Source organism: Protomyctophum bolini (assembly GCF_963924005.1).
Source record: "Protomyctophum bolini genome assembly, chromosome: 12".
In the NCBI taxonomy this organism is placed as follows: domain Eukaryota; kingdom Metazoa; phylum Chordata; class Actinopteri; order Myctophiformes; family Myctophidae; genus Protomyctophum; species Protomyctophum bolini.
The window spans coordinates 22,440,611-22,460,325 of NC_137873.1; the positions used below are offsets into that span (position 1 = coordinate 22,440,611).

The window sequence follows — 19,715 nt, forward strand, 5'->3', positions numbered from 1 at the left end:
CAGGGAGGCACTGGGTCCCATTTTTCAGTCTTTGGTATGAGGCCAGGGGATCGAACCACCGACTTCCCAGTCTCAGGGCGGACACTCTAACCACAAGGCCACTAAGCTGGAATTTGCATAAATTCAGTGCCAGGTCTCCAGTAGAACAAAAGATATTATATATTTTATCTCCACAGGACTGACACAATTGAATAAACAAAACACTGGGTTACACTAATCTCCAGGTTTCCTCTCACAACGGAGGTGTATCCTCATATGCAAGTAAAAGTATCAATACTGCAATGAAGATATACTTTGTTGCAGGTAGAAGTTCCGTATTTAAAATGTACTCGAGTAAAATTACAAAAGTATCTGCATCAAAATGCACTTGTCTTAAGGTACCAAAGTACTCATTGTGCATTGTGAGCTAACCGTCTGGGCACCTGGGCTGCTAAGCCAGCCTGACGGCATGCTGCAGGCTCGACTCCCGATCCCGACGGATAAAAAAGAAAAATATCTTTAAAAAAAAGATTCAGATGCGATGTGTGAGAAACAAAATGGTAATGGTTATTTGTTGTACAACTTTCTACAAGCTGTCGTTTTGTTTTTATGTACAAAGACATCTTGAAGCACACTTCAGGGATATACATTGTTAATTTATTGCTAGCCAAGATGATACACTAGTAATATCATTACTCACATTAACACTCAACTTACATACACAGACAGGAGCGCAAATCGGTTGAATGTGACCCAAGCAAAATATGTTAAATATAACAATTAAATATTTGGATATCCCAACAATGATCATAAATACACATTGGTCTTTGATGAAGTGGTGAACATGCGTGTGAAGGTACCTAAACAATATAAATTAATTCCTATGTTTGTACTTTTCAATTGGTACTGATAGTATTTTCTTTGTAATCCATCCCCAAATATGCATTGCAAACGCTAAATATTACTTACAGACCATATCCACAGAGATTCAGTTCATTTGACAAGACAAATGGACATCAGTGCAGTTGGTGGACATAGGAAGCAACAGCTACCATGATGTAACTGTAAATATCGTTGTTTGCAAAACAAGAACTTTAAAAAAAATCAAGACATCTCACTACCACCCCTCTAACCTTGCACAGCAGCTGCCAGCTGGCATCGCAACTCCGTTCTTCTATGTGAAGCAAACCACATGGCTGTGCCAGCTTACACCCCCCCCCCCAGAATCATAAAATGATGTTTCAGCTGTGTAACAAATCTATCCATTCTGGACTTCTGGTAAACAGTTGATAATGTTGGATAGAGTAAAATGACCATAACAAATACATACAGTAGGTGTAGTTATTAAATATAAAATATCACACTTGATGTGTTTCCAGTCATTACCTTAATGTTTATTTTGGGGGGTGCTAGCCCCTCCTATGTCCAGCTTTGAGTGTTTGTGTAAACAAACATTGAAGACAAAAGTGTGTAAAGACAAACATTGAAGACAAAGTGAGGACGCAAACTGTGATTGGCCAGAATGAGATGATGTATGATAAGAGCGCCCCTCATTTCACACGGGTGTGTTTTATGTTTACTTTGTCAAGCGACACTATGTTTACTTGTTATGGCTGACAAGTGTCACTCGACATAAATGGCTGATTTTCAACTGAAAATGGTGTTGTAACTTTCTTCTGCTGAAAATGTGTCATTTTGGATATGAACAAAGCTCACACAACTACATTTACTACTGAATTTGCCTTAAGCCTCAAGATGGTTGTGTGGATTGCAAGCTAGAGGCCGTCGTCACAACACACTGACTTGATACACAACTTGAAAACAGACTTTTTAGGAAATAAAATAAAAAAAGAATTGCCCCAATGCAACTCCAGTTGTGAGTCCTGGTATTAACACAGTAATAACTTGGTTTTTTTTTACACTTGTAACAAGCAGTTACATTTCAATGATGGAAGCTACAGTATTTCATCTGAGACAGGTGGTGAGCCCATAAGAAACAATGCAGGGTATGTATGAGCAGAGAGCTGCTCTCATTTTGAGCCCTTTAACCTGGCTCAACTCTTACACAACAAATGTTCTGACATCCTTACTCAGCTCTGCTCACAGAGATTTGGTGCTTACAAAAAAATGCACTGTTGAACAAAGTGATAAAGAATAAATATGGGCTATTTCTATGTTGGATACCAATCAGGAGTATCATCTGCCTTCATCCACCATCACATGAAGTCACCGTAGCACAGACATCCACAGTCCGTAACGACCGGAACTAACAACAAAACACCTCCACCATCTGGTTCTCTAAGCAAGGTTCAGAGAAAATGAGCGCAGGAGGAAATTGCTAGCAGTTATAAGCACTATATATTCTAAAACAGTTAGGTACCTGTGAAAATGTTTGTCCCATTGTGGGCTTTTTATTAATTTGTTATTTTATTTACTTCTATTAAAAGTAAGTCAAAATGTCATGGAATGTTGAGCAAAATAAAATCCCAGTTGTTTATGGCTTTGACCCAGTTCCTTAAAAGGAAAAGAAAACTCTCCTGCAGCTGAGAGGACTAGAAGGGTGACCTGAGAACCTTATCATCAGAGCTAATACGTGAACCTTAAATGTCAGACTAGAGAGCAGCCAAGCTGAAAGCAGCCTGTGCAGACTTCAGCTAATATGCACAGAGGTCCTCTCTGCATCAGAAAACCTCCATACCTTGCTCTAGGTGTGATTGGTGTGAGGCTGGGTGTGCTTGGCAGGGTGGTGGTGATACTAGCAGTAGAGGTGGTGGTGTTAAAAGAGTGTTAGCTCAGCAGGTCCGGTTGTACGCCTATCCTCCGGAGAACCTCCTCAGGCATGCAAAATACAGGGTTCACCGCCTTGATCTGTTCATCGCCCAGCAGGGACAGACCTGCCACTCCGAACAGTGTGTGGAACGGATCCACCTGTAGCAGACGACAGAGGGAGAGGAAATGAGACAAGAAAAAAAAATAAAAAGGGTGGGAGTCAATTTAATGATAAAGCGTGATAAAAGTATAAATGGAAAAGATTCTGTGAACATACATGGTGCTGCATCATATTCAGTCAGTACCCAATATTGAAACCAGGCCCTTGCGAGGAGAGCGCTCTACTGATTGAACTACCACAAATAGCCAAAGGACGATCGCACCTGCACCAACCACAGTGCGGTTATATTGCACTTACTTTGATCCATTTTTGTTATTCTTACATGATTGTGAAAATAAATCAAGTGGACTCAACTTTACGTAAGTAGCTGCAGCGGTGACGGTAAAATGCTAAGTCTATATGCTAAGTTGCTAACTCTATATTAGTAGGAGTGTGGCCCACCACTGAGGGTACATGTTTCCTATACACTGCTGTAATAGAGCGCCGCAGGCCCACCCCCTTTCAGAAAAGCGAGTGGCCCAGGAAATGAAACCCCAATGCATTCTTCCATCTGCACTTCTAATATAATTTATTTAAAGACGGTTACGCCGCGGACAAAGCCAACTCGGATCGTGACGAAGCATGACAATGAACACAATGTTTTGGGCCGATCAAATAATTTATAAGACGAAAAACAAAACAAATAGTGTTGTCTCCTGACTTTCTTTTCTTCTTTCTAATGATTTGATCGGCCCAAAACATTGTGTTCATTGTCATGATTCGTCACGATCCGAGTTGGCTTTGTCCGCGGCGTAACCGTCTTTAAATAAATTATATTAGAAGTGCCGATGGAAGAATGCATTGGGGTTTCATTTCCTGGGCCACTCGCTTTTCTGAAAGGGGGCGGGCCTGCGGCGCTCTATAGAGGGGAAATATTACCCTCAAAGGAATGGTTTTGGATGACTATTGCTACACAGTACAATCTTCAGTGCTATTTTAACTCAAGAGTGTACAAATGCAACCAAATGCCTTTGTACACTCAGATTTTTATTGAACTCAGAGTATATAAATGCAACCAAAAGGACCCTTATGGCAATTGTGGGTTCCGGGGACCCCCAGGAGTCCTTCAGGGGGTTCAAAGGGGTCCCCAGAAAAAATTGTAATGTAGCATCAAAGTCAGTTTAACTACCATATCATAATCCTATATATGCCATTTTCAACAATCTTGACCACTTTTTGAAGATTTGCTAATATTTTTGAAACATTTTAACACAAATCTTGTATTGGGGGGGTCCCTGGCACAGAATATCTTCAGATGGGGATCCACTGCCAATTACATATTCATTTTGGGGTCCTTGACATGAAAACGTTTGAGAAACACTGCCTTGGGAGTCCAGTTGATTGCATTTGTACACTCTGTGAGTTCACTTGACAGGATTCTCTGTGTAGTGTTCCAATTCAATCAGCTCACCATGTCTCCCGGCCTGTCAGCGAAGCCTCCCGTCTCGTCATCCTGACAGGCTAGAATGAAGGCGCGCAGCTTGGCTTTGTCTATCCAGTGGATCCTGCCAATGATCTTCAGCGAGGCCAAAACCCACCAGGAGTAACACACGTCAGGGAGCTGAGAGGAAGAGCCAGAGAAAATTTCTCAGTTTCATCTGTACTGAAATTTTGGTTTTTCCATCGTGTTTTCTGAAGAATTGAGTCACCCACAACATGACCCTGGGTTTCTCTACTCAAAGTTGTGTGGGTTGTTTCTCTCAAGGCACTTATTTATTTTGCCTTTCTGTACTGAAAGACAAATTAACATTTATCTGTAATATATTGCTGGAATGCTATTGCTACTGTACTGTATATACACAGTATAGCTTATAGCAGGTACTGTGATAGCTACAGTATGCTATACATCATCGCTTTCAGAAGGAAACCTTTTATGTCCAAAACTGTTACTTTTCCAGACAATAAAAAGAGCCTGTGTTCCAATGTTATTATTTAGTCGCAAGATCTTGTTCCTTGCCAATAGTTTATCCATATATACAAATTGGCTAAATTTTGACTCATGAAACTTCGATTAATTTGCACGGCCACTGACCTTCTCAGGACGACCATTGAGGCCTCCAGATGGCAGCTGCCTCTCACAAAGCCACCAGCCCAGCAGGTCAGCATTCACTTGGTGGAGCTGACCCGTGATGGACAGGAACCCAGTACAACAGTAAATCTGTAGGCCATTAAAAAAAAGGGGGATTTTCAACATGAGGACGACAAAGTACTCGTATTTGGTGTGAACAAACATTACCGAGGAGACCTACCTGTCCAGCGTGAGACTCTGAGCCGGGTCGACAGCCAAATCCGCCATCAAAGTTCATACAGGACAACACAAACTCCACAGCCTTGTCAACATTTATCGCATCCAATTTGCCCTTTAAAAGGTTTAAATACCAAAAATGTAAGTACAAATAAATATATTGCTATAAATATAATGAATCTTGTCTTGTAGAACATGACACAATCCAAAGTAATACCACATGCAGAATATAATAATATATGCACATACCAGTAAGTCAAGAGTCGCAACAGCGCAGAAGGAAAACCTTGTGTCGATTTCCCCTGCACCAAACAGAAGATATAGTATAATGAATGCTATATATTTTATATATCTATTTAACACGTTATTTAGATATGAGCTACTACTAAATATTAAGCTACACATATAGGAGTAATCTTTAATACACTCATTTTGGGGAAACCTGAAATTTAAACGTGCATGAAATTTAAGATACTTAAGACTGCTACTTGAGGGAATATATGACCATAAAACAGAGCCTTGCGCACCCCATTTGTCCCCTGCAAACGAGCCATCTTCCTGCTGCAGTTGTCTGACATATTCCACCACTTTGTCAACATCAATCGCATTGACATTGTCATACAAGGACAGGATCTGAGAGAGAAAAAAATATATACATCTTGAAAGTTGCCGTGAAATACAATTCTTCTAAGGACCAGATTTTGACAAAGTGTTGTACAGTTTTTCTACTAGGCTATGAAGAAACATCACTTTATGTAAATGCAGGCAGTGCAGGAGAATCAAATATTTGGTACTCTAATATAGACATAAGTTTACCACCGGGGTGAACTGGAGTTCTTCTTATTTTAATTAAATGGATAGTTGAGTTTTCTCATCACAGAAGCAGACAGCAAGCAGTGGGCATAACAATTCAGGACACACGACACTTGTGAATGAACTGCAACGGCAATCAGTGTTTCGTACGTAAAACGCTGACAAACTGGCCAAACAACAAGCAGGAATACATTGAAGTCATAACAAAGTATTGTCTCTACCAAAACGCACTGATGACTATGATGGTGCGTTATCCAAATAAACTGTTCAATATATTATATATATAACTATCCAGTATCCAGCCTCCATCAGAGTCATTCCTGCTTGTTTTGACACAACTTGGCATGAGTTATTCAATATACAGTAGGTCCATATTGTATTGATAGACATTAGCTCATGCATACTCCTGTGTTCTGACATGACAGAATGCAACAACAGAGCTCAATTCTAGCATATGCAACGATTTTCTTAAAAAACTAGTTTCAAGATATACATTGTCTATAGATCTGTGGGCACAAATAGCATTGGTAAATGTATGGTAACGTGGAAAAATGACAGCGATGTGACTGTCCTTCACATAATGAGAACCTCTAAAAAACAAAATACATACATACATGGATGCACCTGGGACGTATCCTCAGTGATGTATCCCAAGGTCATCGGGTTTCGGGTCTTCCAACATCATACCCCTCACTCAGGTGACCCAGCCGGGGTGATCAAGTCCCGACTTACGTTCCAGTAGCTACCCTCGATCAGTCCCATTAGGGAAAAACCAGGACCACACAATCCGTTCCTCCTGAACTACTCTGCCGGGACTGGGAGGTACCATTCTTGCGCTTGGAAGGACTAGGCTCTGTGGGTTGACTCCTGTCTGGGCCCCTCCTACGTCTCACCAGGTCCACTCCTGCTCTCACCAGGTCAGGCCCTGTGCGTTGCTCCAGACTCCCAGCACCAGGCACTTTATAGCTCAACTAGCTACATTCAAACTGGCCTTGTCTAAGAGCACTTGTGGTATGTCCTATATAAATAAATGCGACTTGACTATTGCCGACTTCCCACAGAACTTAAGTGCAGTGTTGAGTGTGAAGTCGGTTGGGACAGTGGCATGTGGCACGATTCCATACAGAGTCAATTCAATTTGCAACAGCATCGCCCGCGAATGACCCAATAACACGAATGACAGAAAGGGCTAAAATGTCCGATAGGCCACCGCTCCATACTGTACTCTAAGTGTCTCTCGTTTGAATAAATAAATAAAACATCACCTGCACTGCACTGAGGGTGTAGAGTAGATGAGGATCATGTCCAATGCTGGCACTGAAGCCTCCGCAGTCATGCTGACAGGACTTAATAAAATCTGTGATCTCTTCACGGTTCATCCTAGGGAGCTCGCTCATCAGGTCCATCACCGTCAGGCCCCAGTAAACCCCACTCATCCTCAGGTACTCAGACAGCGTGTACTCCTGCAGAAATGAACAACAGTGGTGTGAAGGTTAGAGTTGGTGTGACCATCATCCGGTAATCACGACTCGAGAGTCGAGACTCTCCTAAATGCAATCACTGTCCTCACCATATGGCTTGTCAAATGTCTACCTACTCAGAAACGACTTAGTGACTACAATTTCATTTAGCTTCTGCTTAACATTTTCAGACGATCCAATAGTCAGAGAAACTTTAAAGTGCAATATCAGAGCAGCATGAAACAACAGGGAAAGTGGTTGAATAATTAGAGCAGGACCACTCCCAGATTCTTGGCAGTTTGAGCAGGAGTCACCATGGTGTTTTTAATTGAAAGATCCGATTCCTAAATCCCACAGGGAAATATGTTTTGTGTTGTTTATGTTTTGCTGTGGTGAGAAGACTGACATCCACAGTGAGATGTCGATCAGGCATGCAGAGAGACTCATGTGTACCCGAGGCTAGCAAAGGAGTGATGGAAAGTGATGAAAGTAAACCTCTTCATGAGAGGTATAAAAAGGTACAGTAGGTCTGAGCAGTCCGGTAGATACCACTTGAGTGCAGTGATGCAAACATAATATGTCTAGGAGAAGCTGGTAAAACTGCTACAGAAACAGTATAGATGACATTTGATAGAAAAAGTTGCCAAATAGTCACGATTACTTACGTAGTCATCCTTTTTGGAACCATAGGCTGCTATGTAATCTGCATGTTTGTCTAACAGAAGAGTGTTAGGAGCATCAGGCTTGATGACAACATCTTTTACTTGGGTACCCTAAATAAAATAAAAAATAATGTGTATTTAATACAAAAACAGGACTCAACATAGCCCAAACATTTAGACTCTCGTAGAGGGTTTTTTCAATTCTGAAAAAAACCTCTACGAAAGTCTAAATGTTTGGGCTAGACTCAACACATAAATGTTGAATGTTGAATGTTAACATTGACGACAGGCTCAGTTGATATGTCAGGCGTGTAGTGGAAAAATATAAAGTTATGTAGCTATATATGTACTGTCTTGTCTTCTACAGTGTAGACTAGAAGAGTAAACAAGAACAAAATAACACAGATTGGCTAATTCTTAGCCACCCAGCCAGCCGTGTTTCATGGATAAGCAGCCGAATATAAAATAAATGTTAAAGACATTTAAACAATGGATAATTCAAACAACATTGATTGCTATATGTCTAACATTACAACGAATGATAGTGAAATGTAACGCGATTTAATCTGTAGAACGGTGCTTACCATTCTCGAATCTCTCGCATGATCAGGCGTCGCAGTTATTCTACGTCATGACAATGCGTCAACAGCAATGGTCAGCAATCTAGTGGACAACATTCTAGCTCTGCCTCTGTTAGGCAGCTACTTTTCCATTTTAAACTGGGATACATATTTCTTTTTAGTACATTATGAAGAGCATAACACGTTTCTCGGTATTGCTGCAGATTACAGAAACCTTCCCTTATCTTGCGCAAACCAGTTAAACTGTCTACAAGTCCCAGATTGACTGTTTCCATGGTGACGATGACAATTTGAAACGCCTGTTGTGGATCAAAAAGTTAACTCACATCAAATAACTTAATATCTCTTCCGATTCATGGAGACCGGTCTTCACCTTTATGGGACCACAATCTTAACTCTCGAATTCCTTATTTGTTTTTCATACTTTTCTCACCCGTTTTTTGTATTGCCCTTTTATTTTATCCCTTCTCTTGGCCGCTTTTAAACCTTTTAGAAGTTGTATACTGTAGGCCTATCTGGGTATTGCTGCTTGTGTTTATGTACTTAATTGAAGCTCTATCCAAATACTTCTCATTACAGGTTACTTTGTTGGTATGAATTAAAAACATAAGATTGTGAAACAATATAGACTATATAGATTACTTTATTTTCATTCCATAGTTCAAAACCTTAATTTTTTTAATTGTGTAGTCAAAAATCATGTTGATATTAGGCGACAATATGAAAAGACTCATTTTAATATATACATTTTTATTAGATTTCAGAGCTTAAGCATAACAGTAAGAAAATGTTCACTGGCATAACGATCTATTTTACATTGGTTTAATCAGTTACAATCCACATTCAAGGACAATCCATCTCAAACAAAACGATCAAGGCTTGAAGATGTGATGTAAGGCAATCAACATGTTATTGGTTCGGATTCTGAGTTGCATTGATCAGTACTATTTGCATGTATACAATAAGATGTTACAAGGACAACATTTCAACAATGACTCCAACTTGACCAGGAGCTCCAACGAGCACAAATGGCCGTGTTTGTGGCTGGGGAGCCAGCAGGGGGGCATTTTGAGGTAGTCCAAAATGTTCATGTTCTGTGGCCATCTTCTCTGTACATAGCCAACTCCCACATGTTTCATCATTGTCAAGTACAGTAATGACATTGTTACATTATAACAATGTATGAGAGAAGTGTGTGTGAGAGAGAGAAGTGGGGCTCCAATGCTCCCCAGACCAGCAGTAGTGACAGGGACTATACAGATGGGGGAAATTGGCAATAACTTAATTGGGGAAGAAGTGAAACAAACAACCCAATAAAACAGATCACAAAGTCAAAGATTTCTTGGCAGAGTTCATTTCTTGTATTTTCCAAGGTGTTCACGGGAAATGATGAGTCTCTGAATTTGGGCTGTTCCCTCATAGATCTACAAAAGCAGATAAAGATTCAAATGGTTAATTATGCACAACTTTCCAATGACATTTGGTGTAAAAGTAGTGAATTGATATAGCATCACTACCAACCTGGTAGATTTTGGCATCCCTCATCAGTTTCTCAACTGGATATTCGCTGTTGAAGCCGTTGCCTCCAAATATCTGAACAGCATCGCTGGCGACCTGGTTGGCAATGTCTCCGGCATAGGCCTTGGCAATGGAGGCAAAGTAGGTGTTCCGGCGGCCCACATCCACCTCCCAAGCTGACCGCTGATAGCCCATCCTGGCCAGTTCCACCTTCATGGCCATCTCAGCCAGAAGGAATGCCACTGCCTGGTGCTGTGGATGAACAAGACAAAGTGATTTGTTTTTAGTTACAGGTTACCGTGGAGATTTCCTGTCATTTGGAAGATGGCTAGAGATACAGCATCAGTTTTTTCACTTAAGTTTTAATTCATGTGAATATACTTCTGCTCCTTCGGAATCTTCACATTTTTTAGAAAAAGGCTGATGCACACATTAAAAGGTTGGTGACAGGTGTGTAGGACAAAAAGTCCATACAATTGTCTGTCCTGATGAAGGTCTAACGACGAAACAGCAAATAAAGTACAACATTCTTTGCAAGTTCCCGACAGTGTGTGCGTCCTCTTCTTTCATGTCATTAGCAGAGATCCCCTTTTGAATCTTTGCAATCTATATAGTACGTTGCCATTGTGTCAATAACATTAGTTAAACACATTTAAATAACCTATAAACTGTACCAGCCAACCCGAAACATACACCACCATGGTCCAAAGTTACTGTAAAACTGCCAACACATCATGAATCACATGACCTACATCAGCAATGGCGACTCCAAAGGTCTTCCTCTCCAGTGCGTAATTGGTGGCTTCATCAAGAGCTCTCTGTGCCAGTCCTGTTGCCCCTGCCGCTACCTGCATCACATAAACAGTCATTATCATCAATTAACAATACTGTATATTTTGCCATTTTTGCATCATCAAAAGTGTTAAAAGTACAGTGCGTGTATGCATATATATATATTATCTTTTTTATTTTCCATTTAACATTCAATGTTATCCAGCTTTAACCACATGAATCCTTGCGTCCATATTCTGGGGTGAACATTCAGCAAAGACATCGGCTATGTTCAGAAGAGTTTTGGTGTAGAGGAAAATGGTAGTTGGTAGTATTAAAGATGAAACACCTCCAGTATCGGACTTACTGGTGGCCTGGTTTTGTCAAAGGCTCCCATAGCAATTTTGAAGCCAGCTCCCTCTCCGATGAGAACATTCTCCTTTGGGATCCTCACATCCTCAAATGTGATACCTCTGGTGTCTGAGCACTTCTGGCCCATGTTCAGCTCCTACATGGGCAGAGAGAAGATATGTTATAGAATGTTTAGGGATTGGACAATGTTTCTCAAATCAGACATGAAGGGGGCCATCTGGACAGGCCAAAAATGTTACGATTCTTTAGTAAAACACTGCTAATATTTTGATATGTAAATAAATGTAATAGAGGACAAGATCACTACAGAATAAGTGAGGTAAAGCGCAATTTCAATCATAATGAGTATTATGATAAGATAATATCTAAAGTATAGGCTATAAAACATGCATCCCCAAACATACTTGTGGAATTAATTTAATCATCTGAATGTATTCTTTGGCAGGCCTACGACTGAAATGTAGGCCTGAAAAATGCTATCGATTTTGCAGAATTATACATTTTGTATTATACGAGTTGAATGCTCTGTCAGAACTTATTTAGCACATTTACTCAATTGTCGATGAAGGCAAAAGCACATTTTTGCAATTACTTCATGTTTACATTTACCTGTAGTTTTTTAAATGCACAAATAAAACATGCACATAGAAAGTGGTTGATGATTGACTAGAGAAAACCTTCCACCTTGTTCTTACCTTCCTACCAACCAGTATACCAGGTGTGTCAGCATCAACAATAAAGCCAGTAAATGCCTTGCTGGTAGGGCATTTAGGGTCAGCATTAGTGCGAGCCAGGAGGAAGAACCTGGGAATATGGAGAGAAACAAAAAGGTTCACTTCATGGAGAGAAAATACTGCAGTATTAGCTCGTTATACAAGGTACTACTTCTGTTATAAAACATTTACATTATATTGAAGAGAACATTGTGTGACCACACACCAGTTAGCTTTTCCTCCATTGGTTATCCACATTTTCTGTCCGTTAACAACATACTCATCCCCCATCTTAACAGCTTTGGTCTTGAGGCCAGCTACATCGGACCCTGCACCAGGCTCTGTCACACCATATGCCTGCCAAAAACAACACAGGAGCCCACACTTCAAGATCTGGTCTTACACTTAATTTAATGGTGTAACAATCATTAAAAGATGACAAGCAATACTTACACACATAAGCGGCTCCTCTGTCATTCTTCCCAAGTATTTCTTCTTCTGTGCATCATTACCAGCAAGGATAACAGGCATTTGCTGTGTGGATAAAAACAAATTATATTCCGGATAAGAGACACAGGTCTTAGACACAGTTTGCTCATGTCATTTGTAAAACAGGTTTGTTGGGTTCTTCATTTGTATCATTGCTTAGTTCAAAGTGTATCAAGACTGTTTCTGTGCAACCAGAACCATTTGCTATATCCCAGTAAATTTGTCTTAGTTAAATAATAGTTAGAGGATCTCAAAAGGCAATCTTTGTCAACTTACACCAAGAGAGTTAGCCTCAATGGCAGTCTGGACTCCTGTGCAGCCATACGCCAGCTCTTCTGTGATAAGGCAGGCATCAAAAATTGACAGGCCCATTCCACCTGGAAACAAAATAATGATCGTTTCTTTATTATCTCGTTTCATGTAAACGATTTGATCATTATGATCATGAATTGTCTTTAATGCTAGGCTAGCTAGTTTCTTGGGACATTTGTGGTCGTGGTGGCTACATCTGTCATTGAAACAAATATAAAATTTCTGCAATCATCTTAGTTTTAAGGGTAATTGTTGTACAATTACACTCAAAGGTGTTCTTCATCGTCATTAATGCACTTCTGTGATACTTTCGGAACTCAAGTAAAACAAGTACATACCATAGTCCTCTGGAATGTGAGAGTTCATCAGACCAAGCTCCCATGCTTTCGTGATGACTGGCCAGGGATACTGTAAAATGTATAATGGCAACAAACAAAAAAAGATAGTGGTGGTCAATCTATGATGTAAACCCAAAACACTTTGGAAATGTGTTTGTTCGATCATACCTCAGTTGTTACTGTACTAGTAGCATCATGTCTCTGTGTGTGTGTGTGTGTGTGTGTGTGTGTGTGTGTGTGTGTGTGTGTCTCCTCAGAAGACAGGGTGTTGCCGTGTATAGCTGGTGTTCCTCAGGAGACAGTTGGAGTCTAGTACCATCTCCAAACTCTAGCCTAACTTCAGTGAAACCAGGGAAGACAATTTCCCTGACTGCAGTGCAAAGTGGGTACCTCAAGAAGACAGTTAGGGAAAGTTAGCTAAATGTATGGCAAATCTCTTCACAAATGTGTTCATATATGGGTCTACTATTAGCCATCAATTAGTTCCAAGACACCTAAAGGCTCATACATAGTCTGGATTTTCAGTGGTTAGGTGACCACCGAACTACAACATGACGTCACGAGCCGCGGTGAAGAGCAAACCACCGCTCCAGCCCTTCTCCGTTTTTACTCACCACCACTCAACGTTATTTCAGCTCCGGTGGTCAACTCACCACCAGAGAGGTGGTCACCTCACCACCGAAAATCCAGACTATGAATAGGCCTTTACTCCCTTGGGAACCTTACCCCAACTTTCAGCAGCTGTCAGAACCTAGATAAGAAAACATTTTCAAATTTTCATGTAGCATGTGACGTGTCAAACTAGAGGGTTTATGATTCTGAATCCATTGCAATCTTTCGTGCAAAACTAATGATTGCAATGTATTCAGAATCATGAAAAACACCTAGTTTGACACAACACTTTCTAATGAAATTTGGAAATTTTTGCCATAGATAACATGTTAACCCAATCAGCGTATGTTAACAGAATCTTTCAAAATAGGAGCTCAGGGTGCCGGGCAGATATGGCAGCTTTTACTCTGAAAGCCTTCCGTTCCGTACAAAAAACGGGATGCATTATGTTGCATGCTTACCTCACGATGATTACGATAAAGTCTCTCTAGAAGCATTAATATTCTAAAAATGAGAGCCATGTTGAAGTCAGAAAAGAAGACGATACAAGATACGGAGATACAAGGCTTCTTTCGGTTTGTTTGATATCAATGAAAAAGCGATAGGACGTGTGTACTGTGTACACATCCTCTGGATCCATCGGTTGGATTAGCTATGACATTTCCACACGTCCTAAAGTCTGAATGTGTTAATGGTACCCCAAATCTCAGCAGCTGTCACAAAGTTTCCCCAAGAGAGTTGGTTTGGAACAAATTGAGGTGATAGTAGACACCTTTATGAACACATGACATTTGTGAAGAAAACTAGTGGTAAGCATTGTTTTGTCACAAATTTCACTAACCTTCCATAAAGATATGGTTTCTGTCACTATACAGAAAGCCAAATTCCAATAACCAAATCTCTGCTCAGACCCCACTCGGTCCTCCAGCAGCTTAACCCAGAAATTGTGTGTGTCCCAGATGGTAAGTCGCTTGGAGCGTGAAACCGCTACTATACAACCAGTGTACACTACAGCCTGTTCTCACCCGCTCACCGAAGTGTTGAGCAGTGTTTATTCATACAAATGTTTGTTGTGCATGCTGTGGGCTAGAATGCATGTCAACCAGTGAGAAATACAACATGACATGGAAGGAGCGAGCAGGCATGAATGTGAGGAATTGGAATGTGGCTGTCAGTACAACCTGCTTGATTCCTCTGGACTCGCATCTAATCCTCTCCTCCTCGCTCGGTGGCGTGTTTCAGTGAATAATGCATAAAATGCTCATATGTCCCAATTATTCCTTGCTACCGTCTGATAGTTCTTGAGGACAGAATCAGATGACCAGCCTGGTACATTTCACTTGGGGAACCCCCATTACAGTACAGTAACAGAAATATGAATGAGAGGTTCTGAGGGGGTTATCATTCATGGTTTCTTCTGCTTCCCTCAAATGTTCAATTAGCTTTTATGATAATTATATATTTTTTGTCTGATATTTTATATTTTTTATGGAGGGACAGACAGTAGGCTGACAGGAAATTGGGAGAGAGATGGGGGGGGATGAAAGGCCGTCGGGAACGGGAGTCAAACCCGCGGCACACTGCCAGACTGGATTACCAGCCAAGGTGCCTGGACCGCTGAGGCACGGCCCAGGCCGATAATTATTATACCCACCTCGCCACTTCTGTCGTATTCTGCAGCAACTGGAACAATCTCTTCACGTGCGAACTTCCTTGACAGCTCCTGGAACTCTTTTTGCTGGTCAGTGAGTTCTGTTGACAGAAATAGGAGTCTGGCTTGTATGAAACTCAGCCCTTTATGTGCAATTTCACTGTGTGACAGAAAGTACAATATTTCCAGTATATGAAGTTGAGAAAGGATCTGAGCTACAGACAGTGAGAAAGAGAAATGCTCATGCTTTGTGAGAGGACTGAGGCGGAGCTCGAGCTTGTGTGTGTGTGACTGTGTGTGTGTGTGTAGAGTGCGCCTGTTGGAGTTAGAACGAGTTATAGGAACACATGGCTGGTAAATTTCTTTTGAAAGTAATATTTAGAATCAATGTGTAGCCTATTGTTAAATGTATACGACAACAAAAAATGCATCAAATTCAAAGTGAGTAGGCTATATGCAATATGGCCAATATGACAGGCATACACCCTCATAGATATTTGCATTATTTTATCATTTAGAAATCAATTATGCAAATAGGCTATAAAGCCTTTATTTATTTTTTACAAAACAATTCATTTTCAGCTGTGTAATTGAACATTACATAGTATCAATAAATACAAATACAAGGCATAACAATGAATTAAAATTGGAGAAAAGGAGGATAAAATAAGTGGTTGCTCAACAATAAAGTACTATTCTATTCTGTACTCGGTATCGGCGAGTACTATAAATTAAGTACTTGCACAGAAGGAAAACAGCAGCACCCCCTATTGGTACGCTAAACATCGGGACATAGTCAGATAGGTCGTTAGGACATAGCTGTTCCTTGGAGTGGTTGCATCACTCAAAAAAAAGTATCAGAGCATCTCTAATCCATAATCTTTAAAGATCACTCTTGCCTGCCCTGGCTCAACTCACCAAATGAGAACCCCAATGATGATATCTGCTGGGATGCAGGCTTTGCACTGACAACAGTGCTCTGGAGCCTGAGTCCAGCCTGCACACCGGCTCTCAGCACCTGAAGGAGTCAACAGAGTAGTCCAATCTGTACATAGCCTTAAAAAGAACCACTTCATCACTCGTCATCAGTCCTCAAATGTTCATGAAATAGCAACAAAAAAGGCTGTGGGCAGTTCAGAAACCCGTCCATCAACAGCAGGCTTTCTGTTCCTGAAAGGTTGCAATGCAAAAATGGAAGCCATCATTCTGCTAAAAATGTTGTAGGTGAATGTATGTGTGTGTGTGTGTGTGTATGTATATATTAGTGATGCACCAAATATTCGGCCGCAGAAAATATTCGGCAGAAAATGGCTAATTGGCTATTTCCCCTACCATAAGCCCTCAATGAAATGCATTGAATTGAATGGGAATTGAATGGGGCTATGGGGTGTTGTGCCAATTCATTCATTTCCATCGAAATAAGTAGTAAAGTGTGCCGTTTGGGATATTATTTACATTATGAAGAGAGGATATATACAAAAAATATATAATTTTGAGCGATGGAAATAAGCAAATTAGCACAACACCCCATAGCCCCATTCAATTCAATGCAATTCATGTAGGGCTTATGGTAGGGGAAATAGGCAATAAGGAGCTTTTTCACAAACAACACCTGGACCTCTTTGGTGGGGATGTAACAACTACAAAGAAAGGTAAGAAAGCCTTTTAGTATGGAATTCTCCTTTAAGTGATAACCACTTTCAACATGGCATTATAGGCAAAAGCTTTCTAAATCTTTCAAATTTTCCAAACATCTACAAGCTTGTAGATCAACTATTTTCGCTATTAAATGCAAACCCCCACTGTCCACTATATGGTAATAGCTAGGAACACAGTAGACCTGTCCCAACATAGCAAACAAACAACCCCCAACCATTTGTTTGTGGTCACTAGTGGCCACTGGCTATTCTAAGATTCCTATAGCCTGCTATAAAGGACTCTGTGTCCTGACATGTTTGCTCAACTGAGAGACAACTTCGAACAGTTGTCTAAGCTATTATATATTATTATTATATATACACACATACTATTTTAACTACTGATGCACCCAATATTCGGCCGCAGAAAATATTTGGCAGAAAATGGCTAAAAATGCTTTTTTGCCCTATTCGGTTTCGGCCCTAATAGGCAATGCATTCAAAAGGGCTGAATAAATGTTTTATGGACCCATAAGTGATTATTATTTAAGTAAAGTTTTGCCATAACCATTTATTTTGCCATAAATCAGGTAGCTTTAACGTACGGCCATGACAGCAATGGTAGGAAAAAAGATGTACAATATTAATCATATTCGGCCAACTGTTTCCTATATTCGGTTTCGGCCAAGAATTTCCCTTTCGGTGCATCCCTAATTATATATATATATATATATATATATATATATATATTCATTCAGGTCCAATTCCTCATGGGGGGCGAGATCCCTGGTCCAATTCCTAGGGCTGTTTGTGTTATCCTTAAATCAACCCTGTCCCTGACCTTCAAGGGACAGGGTGAAATAAACAAATCTTGGTAGGGATGGGGTGAAACGAACAGAACCAGGCACTGAGAACAACGAACTCAGCTCTAATCAGCTGGTAATAAACCATAGAACAGGTATGAGTACCATTACACCAACTAAGTTAAACATTTAGTCTAACATCGTCAGGATCGAGATCCCCACAAGAACGACGTTTACTACATTTGCCTGAAATAAAAAGCATGCCTAGATATTTTAAGTAGTATCATGTTGTCATTGACACGCATACTAGAATGCATTACAGGGGTGTAAGTGTAACTTAAGAAGTTACTGGCAATGAACACATTTTAAATGCATTGTATTGATGTCATCGGTGTGAACTAGCCGCCTAGCTAGGTTAGTGTGGTCGCTGGCTTTAGCTGTTATTAAATGTGTAACTTAAATGTAACTACCTACTGCATGACGAGCTTGAATCTGTCACTTTAAAACACGGAAATCTTGATTTGTAAATGACAATATTAACTTATACATTTACCTTGTTGAAGAGCATTGTTGACGTTTCTACAGAATACCTTGTACCTCTTGAAAGAAAATATATTCTGCCAATTTAAAGTGCCAATGGCAACGCTCCCTTGAACCACGTGATGGATCTGTCAGAGACTTTTGCCCTACTTTCATTTCGCGCATGCGTTTGGTTTGCTAAAAAAAGATCTACAAGCCAACATCGCGTCACGGTGTGACGCGCTGTTAGCTTGTAGATCAGTTATATTAGTTTACCGTCCTGAAATAACCTTGCACAACCCCGATATCAGACCAATTAAAAGTGAGAAATAATCTTGTGATTCTGTTCAACAAGATGATCGCAATAACTAATTAAACCAGGGTTCGCGCGTGACATCAAACCCGGAAGTTATGCAGGAATGCATACTGAGCTTATACTCTAAGCTACTGCGTAGCCAATAACTACTTTCTGGCCCTGACAACCCATGCATCCAAACAGAAAAGTCCTATCTGAATGCAATCAGACTTTGTATGTTGCTTTGCCACACTCACTTTAAACATGCGCTTACTCCAATGCAGAATTGAGTTATTCAGATTTGCAGTCATGCATGCACAATAGCTCCACCTGCTGGTGTTTGTTTCTACATCGTTAAGTCTAATTATTCCTGTTCCCTTTAAATGAAAGCATTCTACTTTCAATATGAGTTTTGGATTTTCTTTTCCAGGAAGCTGTAAAATGTAACTGAAAAATGTACAATTAAATTCTTCTTATACTTAACCCAGTCAAATACTAATGTATGGCCATGTTCTCATACAGCTGTAAATGTCATTTGACTCAAGTCACTTGACTGAATTTTGTAGTCTCATGACCAATTTTCTGACAAAAGAAAATCCAGCGCATGTACTTTTCATCTGAACGAAACATGAACTATGCCTTGCACTGAACAAATTTGATTCTGGACAGATGGCATCCTTAACGTCTCATCAACTTGATGTTGTGTATAAATTACCTACAGTATGCTTTTCACACCACTGACAGATTAATTTACAGCCATTATATCAACCTCAAAACAGTCAGGGTAAACCCTCATATTACCAAGATTAACATTAACCACTTAAAAGTATTTCCACAAATGAACAGATGCTTGGGTTCAACTGGTTAAAATGACAACAGCAATCAAAACTTCTTTAACCACACGTTAACACAAATGTACACAAGTTCAGTAGTTCACAGGCTATTCCATTCTCTACACTAGCCCCATATAAGTGTCTGATGTAAAGTCACATGAGAAGCTGACTATACAAGTTTCA

The 19,715-nt window shown here is 40.3% G+C and overlaps 2 protein-coding genes across 2 annotated transcripts; both read right to left on the minus strand.

Annotated features, from left to right (window-relative positions):
- Positions 1-629: 629 nt before the first annotated feature.
- rabggtb (Rab geranylgeranyltransferase subunit beta) lies at positions 630-8,720 on the minus strand. Its single transcript, XM_080778002.1, has 9 exons — positions 8,673-8,720; positions 8,092-8,199; positions 7,232-7,429; positions 5,681-5,786; positions 5,403-5,455; positions 5,158-5,268; positions 4,941-5,066; positions 4,320-4,469; positions 630-2,907 (listed from the first exon to the last, which is right to left on the minus strand). The coding sequence occupies exons 1-9, from the start codon at positions 8,673-8,675 to the stop codon at positions 2,767-2,769; spliced, it is 996 nt and encodes a 331-aa protein (XP_080634128.1). The 5' UTR covers positions 8,676-8,720; the 3' UTR covers positions 630-2,766.
- A 682-nt stretch (positions 8,721-9,402) lies between these two features.
- acadm (acyl-CoA dehydrogenase medium chain) lies at positions 9,403-18,553 on the minus strand. The gene is made up of 12 exons (XM_080777362.1): positions 18,439-18,553; positions 16,364-16,463; positions 15,449-15,546; positions 13,183-13,252; positions 12,809-12,909; positions 12,497-12,577; positions 12,270-12,400; positions 12,026-12,134; positions 11,326-11,466; positions 10,940-11,035; positions 10,191-10,439; positions 9,403-10,093 (listed from the first exon to the last, which is right to left on the minus strand). The coding sequence occupies exons 1-12, from the start codon at positions 18,451-18,453 to the stop codon at positions 10,022-10,024; spliced, it is 1,263 nt and encodes a 420-aa protein (XP_080633488.1). The 5' UTR covers positions 18,454-18,553; the 3' UTR covers positions 9,403-10,021.
- Positions 18,554-19,715: the final 1,162 nt, after the last annotated feature.

Bases quoted from the DNA above. Each gene is read 5' to 3' on its own strand.
- rabggtb (XM_080778002.1), bottom strand. The intron at 5,269-5,402 runs GTATGTGCATAT...AACCTTTTAAAG, and splicing joins TTGCGACTCTTGACTTACTG to GGCAAATTGGATGCGATAAA. The intron at 4,470-4,940 runs GTCAGTGGCCGT...TCTTCCTCTCAG, and splicing joins TCAATGGTCGTCCTGAGAAG to CTCCCTGACGTGTGTTACTC.
- acadm (XM_080777362.1), bottom strand. The intron at 13,253-15,448 runs GTGGGTATAATA...TACATTTTACAG, and splicing joins AATACGACAGAAGTGGCGAG to TATCCCTGGCCAGTCATCAC. The intron at 12,401-12,496 runs GTAAGTATTGCT...TGTTTTTGGCAG, and splicing joins CAGAGGAGCCGCTTATGTGT to GCATATGGTGTGACAGAGCC.